Source organism: Vidua macroura, chromosome 5 (genome assembly GCF_024509145.1).
Source record: "Vidua macroura isolate BioBank_ID:100142 chromosome 5, ASM2450914v1, whole genome shotgun sequence".
NCBI classification, from domain to species: domain Eukaryota; kingdom Metazoa; phylum Chordata; class Aves; order Passeriformes; family Viduidae; genus Vidua; species Vidua macroura.
The window spans coordinates 26,072,385-26,083,146 of record NC_071575.1 but is presented as its reverse complement, the minus strand read 5'-3'; the positions used below and the strand labels follow the sequence as shown (position 1 = coordinate 26,083,146).

The 10,762-nt window shown below is 45.0% G+C and overlaps 1 protein-coding gene across 1 annotated transcript in view; it reads left to right on the top strand.

Annotated features, from left to right (window-relative positions):
• Nucleotides 1-1,995: 1,995 nt before the first annotated feature.
• The window catches only part of DENND5B (DENN domain containing 5B), a 105,956-nt gene continuing 97,189 nt past the window's right edge, over nucleotides 1,996-10,762 (top strand). The window contains exon 1 of the mRNA XM_053978418.1: nucleotides 1,996-2,107. Coding sequence (XP_053834393.1) covers nucleotides 1,996-2,107 — 112 coding nt within the window. The remainder of the gene's footprint in view (nucleotides 2,108-10,762) is intronic.

Here is a 10,762-nt window from a genome sequence, read left to right as displayed (position 1 = left end):
CAAGAAAAAAAATGCTGCCCTGTACAGAAAACAGCTAAACCAAAGCAACCTAGAACCAGCTAGCAGCTGGTTTTTACTTCAGGTGAAAAGCTCAGAACCTTGTGTTAATTTTTGGGTTATTTTTAGAAGCAGTCTTAACTCATATATCCTTTAGAGAGGCTGATGAAGGGAGACATCCATGCCATTGGGCCACAAAAAAAAAAAAAAAAAAAAAAAAAAAAAAAAAAAAAAAAAAAAAAAAAAAGATAGCTACAATATCTACAATATAAGCACTTGGTTTTGAATGAGAGTCACAGATTGACTTGTCAAGCTCTTACCATCTGATCTAAAGCTGAATAAGCAAATACATACAAGTTAATAAACAAACCAAACTAAATAAAACAACCTAGCTCTGGTGCAAAGTCGAGAATTACTAGTCTCACGGAAAATTTCTCTGCAGCTCCAGAAAGGTTCAGGTTGTTACTGAGTGCTGCAACTACAAGAATTGGGGATTGTGAGAGCATTCATCTTCTTTTAAATTAAAAAAAAAAAATTATTATTGGAGATTGGGGTTATTGGGAAGGGAAAAAATATTAGTTTAGATCTTGTCTGATTTCGTTAGAACACTAGAGGAAGCTAAGAAATAAAAGGGCATAAAATCTGTTAATTTGACAGGATGAAGAGAGAGAGATGCTGACCTAGGTGGCTTCCAGGTCAGACAGTTACTCCATGTACCTCCATAAAATGACACAAGGTGGATGAATTATCAAGTTCCTTGTAGGCATTTTCTTATCATAGGCACTTGTTGAACAAGGACATGTAAACCATAAAAAGAAAAGATGTGATTCACACTGCTAAGAAGTAAAATAAAGGGGTCATAGGAGTCCACAGTAAGAAAATTACAAAACTGTAATTATTACAGGCAGCATGTTCCAGGACTAATAAACAGATAAAACACAAAAGGATAAAAGTGAAAATACTGAATGATTTGATATCCAGAATACTGGATAATACTTGAATACTGGAAAATACTGAATGATACGATATCCTTATGATATCCAGATGTCAGAATTATCGACATGTGGGGGGGATCTCATCACTTTGGAGCAGAAAAAATTACAACTTCAAAAGAATCATCTCTGCCTCTTTAAAAGTAGGTGCCGCTCCCGGATAGAGCTGCCAGTATTTTGGCATCGGGTGATCCTAACGAGAAGGATTTTAGCAGCGCGGGTAAAATAATGCTGATTTATTTCTGGACACGGCAGAATGGCTAGTAAATCTTAAATAAACTAGAAACGAAGCAACATTTTAGATTTTTGCTTGGAAACGGGATGCGGGTAGCCAAGAAATAGCTCTCCCGTAACGTGGTACGTGTGCCATCCATCACGGCGCGGGGATGGAGACCGCACAAAAGCCATCCGCCGCGGGTGGTGGCTGTTGCTTCCACGTTCGGGGGAGGAGAAGAAGCCGTTTCCCCCGGCAGGATTCCCGCAGGAAGCGCTCAGCTCAGCCCGGGCGCCGGGCGGGGCTCGGCCCGTTCCGGCAGCGAGGCTCCGGGAGCTCCTGCTGGGGCGTGGGGGGGAAGAGACATTCCCGATAGGAAGTGGCACCGTCTCCTGCTTTATTTAAATAAAGCCAACCTCTCCTGCTCACACGCGGGGGAGCTTTAGGCTTCAATCGCGTATCCCAAGGATCGCGGACACAACGGGTGACAAAGCCGCCCGCGGCTCCCCTGACACGCCGGGAACGCCCGACCAAGGCGCGGGGCGGGGGCGGCCGCGCAGGGTTTAAATGCCCCGCGGGGGCGGTCCGGCAGCGCGGCGTGTCCCGCCCGTCCCCGCCCCGCTCAGCTGACAGCGGGGCCGCGGCTGCCGCCCGCCGCCGCCGCTCGGTGCCCGCCTGCGCGGTCCCGCCGGGGATGGGGGGCGGCGCGCCGTGACCGGCCCGCGGGCGCGCCCGAGCCGCGCTGCTGCCGCACGGAGCCGCCGCCGGGAGCCGCCGGGAGCCGCCGGCGGGATGAGCGGGAGCGGCAACCCCGGGCCCGGCGCGGCGCCCTGCCGCTTCGCCCACTACTTTGTGCTGTGCGGCATCGACGCGGAGAGCGGGCTGGAGCCCGACGAGCTGGCAGGTGAGCGGCGCCGCCGGAGGCCTCGCCCGCACCGCTGCGGCTCGGCGGGCGTTTGGGATGCGCTGCCTCAAAATGTCTGCTCCCCCCGAGCAGGGGAGGAGGAGGGGTCGCCGCGTCGGTGGGAGCCGCAGGAAGGGAACGACTTTAGAGGATAAAGCATCCTCCGGAGGGGCTGGTGGAGCATCCCCCCGAGAGCAGCTCCCGCCGGGCAGTGGGGAGCGTTTGGCGGCCGGGATGCGCCGTCCCCCGCAGGCCGGGCTCCGCTGACCCCGCTGGCCGGGTCCCTGACGGTGGCGGGAACCGGCAGCCCCCGGCGGGTGGGCGCAGCGGCCCGGCCACGGCCAGCGGGGTGCCACTGGCAGGAGAAGGAACCCAGGGTTACGGAATTGGAGGGAGCCGAATGACCGAGCTTTCTGCCGGGGCAGATGCATTTTCTTCAGTCTCTGCACTGGAAAGGAGGGGGAGGGATCTAGGAAGAACTGAATATATTAATGGACTCGCATCTTTATTATGTTTATTCGCACCTTATGTCTATTCAGAAATAGTCTTCTTGCATCCTTCTTTCCCCCTCCACCCCAAAAACGTTACAGAAAAAAAAGGAACGAAACTATTGCTTAGGCTCTAACACATTTTCTAAAATGTTTATTTTTGGTGGGCTCATGACTGGATATGAGCTGATTACACTGGCTTAAGGCAGCAGTTCTTCCTCAATGTCACTTTTGTTTATGCAAAAAAACCTATTTAAGTCCGGTTTTTACATATAAAATTTGATCAGCTTCAGGCTTAATAACAGGGCTTAATTGCATGGAAGCTAAGCATTTCCTCATGGAGTTACGAGTTTGGAAGTGTTTAAGTGCCAATGTTTGCCCATTCCCATGCCTTCACACTGCAGGCAAAGGAGCTGTGCGTGGCTGAAGTTGAAGTCAGCTGTGAGCCCCTCTGCCTGGCGATGGGATCCTGAGGATGGGATCCTAATGAGGTCTCTGCAGCTATTGCATCAGGAAGTAGCTTGCCTTCTGGTTGTGTAAGAGAAAGACACGATGATCTATATCAGTGGTCAATGTGCGCTGGTTGAAGTTCATGTTTTTGTCACCAGTAAAAGGGGTGGATGCACGTATGTTTCCAAGGAACAACTTTCCAAGGAACCTTATCTTAAGGCAGGGTTATTTAGTCTCTATCCTTGGCAGTGAGCACACACTACTATATGGAGGTAGCTCTGGGGTTTCCAAGTTGAAGCATTAGCTAAATGTACTTTCATCTCTTTGTTTATTCACATGTACTTGTGACCACAGAAAACTGTTTGTTTTCAGTTTTGCTGCTTTTAGTAGAAAACTCCTGACTCCCAGAAGCCACCTCCCAGCTGATGGCATACAGGATTTGATTTGCATGGTGTGACCTATTGGGGTTTCAGCTACCTAAATTTTGAGTCATGAGAAACTATTTTTAAAGCTCTGTTGGCTGGTAGGCTGTGCCTTCCCTGATGTACCCAGACTTTCGAAGTTGTCTTTTGCTGATTTCCCAGGGAGGTGCACAACTGTGTTCTTGCACTGCTCAAGGATAGCCTGAGTGTGGTGGGTTTGTGCAAATGTGGTGCCTCGACTACAGGGCTCCTCTTCCGTGGTCATTCAGTAGGTTTGGCTGAATTGCTCCAGCAACACTAAGCAGATTTCAAAGCTAAATTAATCTCCCTCTTCATTTTTCAGTGAAAGAAAGTAATTTTGGCACATATAGGATATATTTATAAAATTCAGTGCAGTTGTGAATAATTTCAAAGAGAAATTAACAAAAGTAGTAATTTTTGAAGCAATGTCTTTGCAACCGGCTTAAACTAGGCAAGGTCCAGCAATATGGTTTGGACATACAAACACTTCTGGTAATGCCAGTTCAGGAGGCATTCTTAATACCTTAGGAGGGTTGGGATGTGACAGAGGAAGAAGTGGAGTAACAGAAATATGGTGGGACTTAACATTGCCACTGAGCAATGCTATATTTTTAGGGACTCGTGACACGAGCTTTCTGCTATCAGCTGGGAGCTCAGCAGTGGGAAATGCTGGGGAGGAACAGGGAGTGCTGTGAGCCACAAATATAATACAGCCATGGAAAATTAACTCTGGTTTGGGATGTAGCTGAGAAAACATTTCTGTTAAAGCTTGGGGAGTACTAATGCTGCTGTAGGCAGGCAGTAGTGAGAGCCCATCTAGAAATCTGTGTTACAGGTTTCAAAAACCAAGGTACTACAATTGAATTCTCTGCTGTAATGGGTGGAGAGAAAGATACTTGAGGAAACAGAAAGTCTGTTCTATCACAGCAAACCCACAAATGGCTATTCTTTCTAAAAATGTTCTTAAAATTATTTGTAGAAGTAAATGACCCTGTTCTTTCATGTAATGTAGCTGTGATAGCTACATCTTGCTGTCCTTGTGCTTAAAGAGCTTGTTGAGGTAAGTCACAAGGCATCAATGAAAAGTTGCTGTGACTTAAGCTGCTACACAGATCATCTCCAGTTTAGCAAAAAAAAAAAAAGTAATCAAGAACCTGCTTATCTCCAAACCCATGAATCCCTTGGCAGCCAGTGTTCACAGAGCGCCCTGCTCACCCCAGGTCTGACTGATGGAGCTGCCTTGGGGCTGAGCAATGAGCAGGAGAAGGGACAAGAGGAGCTCTGCTGCTGCTCTGGAGGCCCAGGGCCTCTCCTGTGAAGAGAGAAGCAGGAGTTAGAAAACCTTTGACGATTTGAGATGGACTCGGTGGTGGTGATCTGTAGGCAGCTCTCCGTGGTGCATGGTGTGCTGAGGAGCTGCCTGTGAGTCAGCTCTGGCATCATCTGGAGCTCCCTGACCTGTGCTCTGCCTTGGCTGGGACAGCCCAGGACTTTCCCCAGTGTGGGGGCACTTTTGGAGCTCCCTGACATGTGCCCTGCCTTGGCTGGGGACAGCCCAGGACTCTCCCCTGTGTGGAGGCTTTCCTTGCCTTAAGCCCAAAATCTCTTTCCACAAAAATTCTCTTCAATTAAAAACAAAAAAAAGCACAAAAAAAAAACCCTCATCTACTGCATAAGGCCTGAAATGAAATGTTTCAGTGTTACTCGTGAAAGCAGGGCAAAGAACTGCTTTTATGATTCTTGTAGTGTTGATAGGTCTGTTCAGAAAATGAAATAAAATCAACATTTATGGTTGTATAACATTTTGACATGCTTTTAGGGATGAGTATTTTGTTTTATAGTTCTTGTTCCACAGAATGGATGCTCAGGGCTTAAAATAAGCTTGGTAGATCAGAATTTTCCACCAAGCAAAGGGTTCATTTTGCTTAGATTATTTTTTGTCTTTTGCATGTATGATGTTTTCTGGTACAGAATTTTTTTTTTTTTTTTTTTTTTTTTTTTTTTGAGTGAGTGAGTGAGTTGCTCCACAGCTGGTTCTTCAGATGGCTGATTTGGAGTTTTTAAGTGAACTAATTTTGAACAGCTAAAAGCTGTTTACCTATTGCTCAACTTGGTAGTGTATCCAGGCACACAACAAAATGGTGTGTAGATTATGATGTTGTCAAAACACTTGTGGCCCTTATCACAAAGCTCTCACTCAAGGATGGAGGGAAAAAACCTTTTTTTTCCCAGGCTCTTTCCAGGGACTTGAAGGAGGAAAGGAAAGTAAGGATTTCTTGGCGTTTAATATTTGGAGAGATCATAAAAGAAAGGCAGGGTATTTGATGTGAAATATCTTGAAAAGCATGAAAATTTCAGTATTGGTTTCAGTGCCCTGTTGAACTCCACTAAAGTAGGGTGAAAGGAGTTCTTCTGTCATATTTAGGGCTTATGGAAAATAAATTTCAGTTCACTTTCCTCTTCATGCCTGCTTCTTTCAGGTAAAGCCATTTTGAGACTCTCAGCCTTGGAATTGTATGTGCTCAAATGAATTTGTTATAGTAAATATTTAACATTGCTTTAACCAAAAGGACCAAAAGAAAATGAAATATACTTCATTGGGGAAGTAATTTAGTGCTCTGGAGGAAAGTTGGGAGAGAATTAGGGGTGGGTGTTTTGTTCTGAAGTGGAAGGACTGGTCTCCATTGAGGGTGCAGTTTGGGGAAAGAGAAGATGCAGTAAGCCAGTGTGGGAACTGGAACTTGAAGGACCGTCCTGGATGGTGCCTTCCCTGTTTTAGGCATGAATATTGGTGGAGTTATGGTAGCCTGCTTGCTGTGTGAAAAGATTTTTAAGGTTTTTATAGAGTTTTTTTTTTTCCACACATGAACTGTAAATGTTACCTTGCACTGTCTAGTTTTGGCCATTGTGTAAAGATTCAATGTCTTAGTGTCCTATTCAGTGTATGCTTGAAAACTGTGGAGAGCTTCATTACTCTACTTTTAAGATCAAATTCTTTATTTTAATGGCCAGCAAATCAGAGAGCAGATATTGGTCATGCTCACTGAAAATGCTGAATGTCTTGGGGAAAATGTACATTTCTTCTACCTTATGCTGTTTCCCTACAAATATCCACATACTGGAAATTAATTTCTCTTCAATGAAATGTTAAAATCCAAACAGGGCATGCTGCAGTCTGGCTAACCGTGCTTCTTATCTAGTAGGCTCTTATTTTTAGAAAGCGAAAAGACTTTTTTGTCCTTGTGTGTGCTTGGCACCTGTGTGCTCACGCCTCACAGAACCTCCCCACCGCCTGCGCCGCTCTCCTTCGCGCTTCCTCCGTGCCAAGTCTGTGCGCCAAGTGCGCTGCCAGAAAACTTGGTGGCATTACTACAGTCATACAACTTCTTGTGTGCATGGCTTTTCTGAAAATAGGCAATTGGATTTTTTCCTAGTTTGCTGGAAATAGACTAAGTTTTCCTTTACCGAGGAATATCTGATCAGTTGCGATTCCTGTTCATGACTTACGCAACTGACACAAATGAAAAGCAGGCTACAGAAGTTTTGCTTTTCACTTTTAAGTGCAGTCTAGATTTGCACAAAGCATTTTGGAGGCATTGTCCAGATTAAGTAACCTAGATGTGAATGAGAATGGTGCAAGTAGAGGCAGAGATAACTTGAACAGCTAACAAAATAAGCTAACTAAACTTAACTTGCTCATCAGAAGCAGTTGAGGTCAATTGCTTAGGATTTCTCATCTTTGCAGGGCTTGTGGGAGGAATGGAATTCAAGCATTTCTCCAGCCCCCCCTTAAGAAGTGATGCTCAAATGCAGCACTAAATCTTCTGACATTATAGCTGGAAAAAAACCAAGTCTCATGGATTAGGGATTGGATGGACTAGCTGGCTTATTGAAGTAACTGTCATTTTTTGTGAGCTGTCATAATAATAGGGAAATACTGTGTATTCATTTGGGAAACCTGTTTGATAAAAATCTGAGCTGGATTAATATTTTGTTCATGTGAAACCAGATCTTATTCTGCATATATAAAGTATTGCCTTTCTATTTAAAGGAGTGTGGAGATAATCCCTGCTTTTGGGAAACCAAAATTGGATGCTGAAACAGAAACATTGGTGGCACGGATAATTGCTGTAATGGTTAATTTTATTTTTTTTTTTTGCTATTGGAGGAAACCAGAATTCCATTGTATTACCACAAAGATTTTAATTTTATTAAAAAAAAATCTGAATTATGCATTAAAGACTTAGTTCCTATAGGAGGATTTCTGTAGCCAAAGGAAACAGTGCTTGTTATAAAGAGCTGTCAATATTATTGACAAGTATGATCTCCAGTTACAATAACCTTTAAAAAGGAGTAACTCTCTTGCTGTCTTGGATAACACACCATTTGTGGAACTGCTGATGGCTGTGATGTATTGCTGTGTTTCAGCAATAGCACTTTATTCTCTATCTGTATATATGCCAGAGAAATACTGGATTTAAATGCTTGCCCAGCCCTGGTGTGATTATTCTGTTATACATTTGCCTTCATCTAAGTTTTTTATACTGTATTCCTTTGAAAATAAGGTACAGATTGGGTGTGAAAAACATCATTATTCCTATCAATAGCACTGACTCACTAATGCTAAACCAAAGAGAATTACTTGTACTTTGCTTGCCAGATAAGCTGCTGTTTTGATTTCCACTTAGAAAGACTAAAACTTCTTGCACTCTTGGAGGCTGCTTGGCTGCCAGTGGCTGCTGCAATAGCAGAGAAGAAGATGTGACAGTGCACATGAGGGGGCTTTTTCAGGGAGGATGCCAGGAACTGCCCTGTTAATATTGCAGGAGGCAGCCCTTTTCCTTCTCACACTGTAATTGCAGTAGTAATCAAAGCAATGCCAGGCAGAATGGCTGAGCTGCTGTCCTTTATAAGAACGACCTAAATCCAGCCCTAATCTTGTTCCTGCGCCTGCAGTCACTGCTGGCCCATCCTGGCGGCTTAGTGGTGCAGTAGCTGTGGAGAGACGGGGTCCCAGGCCCACCGCCGCCTGCCTGGGGCACAGAGCCCTGGCAGACAAGCGTGGCACGTCCCGGGGAGGGCGGCAGTGCCGGGTCGGGCTCGGCACGGCCCTGTGTCGGTGAGGAGGGTATGGATGTGGTGGTGTGAGCCTGAGGTCAAGGTCCTGCTGCCAGGGCAGAGGCTCCACCCTGGTCCTCAGGGTGCTGGAGGATGGTGGCATTGGGGGAAGGCGATGCCCAGCGCTCTGTACATGGAAGAGCAGTAACCATAAATATGTCAGAATTGCTCAGGGCAGTGTGTGACTGTAATATTGATTTCTCTGCTCAGCTGTTTTCCCCATGTCCTCGCCAGAGCCATTTCCCAGTGCTGCAGGAGCTGTGCCAGTGCCCTGACGCCCTTCCCACAGCTTGCCTGTGCCAATGCAGACCTCCACGTAGGAATAACTCCAAAATGAGCTGCTTCAGGAGAGGCTGCACGTAAGCCAGGAGGGTGAGGGTGGCAGGGCTCTCTTGCCTGCCTTTTTCACCTGCTTGTCATGGACTAATCAAGTTGTCCTTAATTCCAGCTCGTCCCTAAAACATGCTGGCAAGTGTACAGCCCACAAAGCCTCTGCGTGGGCTGGCACTGGATATGTGGCTGGCACACTGCTCCTGCTGCAGTTCTGGTCTATTGCAATGAGGGCTGGAGTCAAGGAGAAATGTGAATGAAGGGGAAAAAAAACAAACAGTGCGTGCACCTCGATGCAGTTAATGCTGTGATCTTTTGCTGGTGCTGTTTGAGATCATGTAGGACCACTTATATATGTGGAAAGAGTTTCCTCTTGAGCCAGCTCTGGTGTGCATGGAGAGGAACGTTGTGCAATATGTGAATGTCTATATAGATCATGACTGTAAATAGCCTCCCATTTTTTCCTTCTCTTTTTTTTTTTTTTCCATTGTCTATCTCTTAACCAGCGAATAGCAAAAATATATACAGTAGGAAAAATTACATTGAGGAAAACCAAATTTGATCAGGAAACAGTAAGATTTCACTGTGTTTTTTTTGATCACATTAGCCATATTGATAATCCCAAAAGTAATTAGGGAAGAAATGGTGATGGGTCATCATAGTTAAAGAAACATTCTGGGGAGATGACTAATGTGTGATAGACTGCTGAGGTGTTAGATGTAGGCATGGCTGGAAGAAATTTCTGTTATATTACAAGTATGAAAATATGAACAACTCCATTTGTGCTTCTTGCTTGGAGTCAAAGATCATTTTTAATCAGCTGTCTGATCATTGTATCTCATTTGAAGGTTCTCTCATTGGGTGTCCTAGGCTTGGTGGAAGTGCCTGGCTGAAAACATGAAGCCACTCTCCTTTGGGGTCTGCAGTTTTGCTTCTACCCCCATGACTACTCAAGCCATGAAAAGTAACATCAAAACATCCAAGCAAATTCTTGAAGAGTGAAATGGGAAGAGTATTCCATGGGAAAGAGGAATGGGAAGAGTCCTTCTGTGGTTTGAAGTACTTTGCCAGATTTCAGTGACTTGCTTCAAGGGATAGTACAAAAATTAACTTTTAGTAGAATATGATATTGGAGTGAGGGGTCTGTTTTTGGTGAATCTGTGAAGAAATCTGGTTCTCTCACTGGAGAACAGTCTTCACAATTTCATACAAACATGTCAGCTGTTCTTGGTTTGTATTCAGAGCCAATGTTTAAATATGTCAGTCTTGTAGAGTGAGCACCCTCTCACCCTGGAGCATGAATTTGAGTTTGCTTTACAGTTGTTTTAAGCATCAAATTGCAATAATAATTCTGGGATCTAGTAGCACTTAAAAAAAACCTAGCAAGCTTTATATCAAGCTTGATATAGAGTCAAGTCATGCTTTGAATCTGTGTGAGTGGTAAGTTGCACAGCATGAAAGCCAAAAGTATCCTCTGTCCACCCCCTTCTTGGTATTCTCTTGTCATGTTAAAGACTAACATGTGGAAGGGTAAGGGGGCTTAATCTGAAACACCATTCTGTGTAAACAATGACAGGATTAAACAAAAAAAAAAGCCAAGCTCAACCGTCATGGGTGTGTAGTGGCTGCTGCTTTTCACGGATGACTGAAATTATTTGTATAAATTTGCATTTTCCCCTCAGCATCTCTATAAAGCTCTGCTCATTTCCATGCAGAGCTATTTTCACGTACAAGCGGATTGGCATGCGGTGGCACGCGATGCGATGTCATGTCACCTGTAGGAGCAGGAACTAGTGCTACAAGGGAAAATCAAGCATCACCACGTC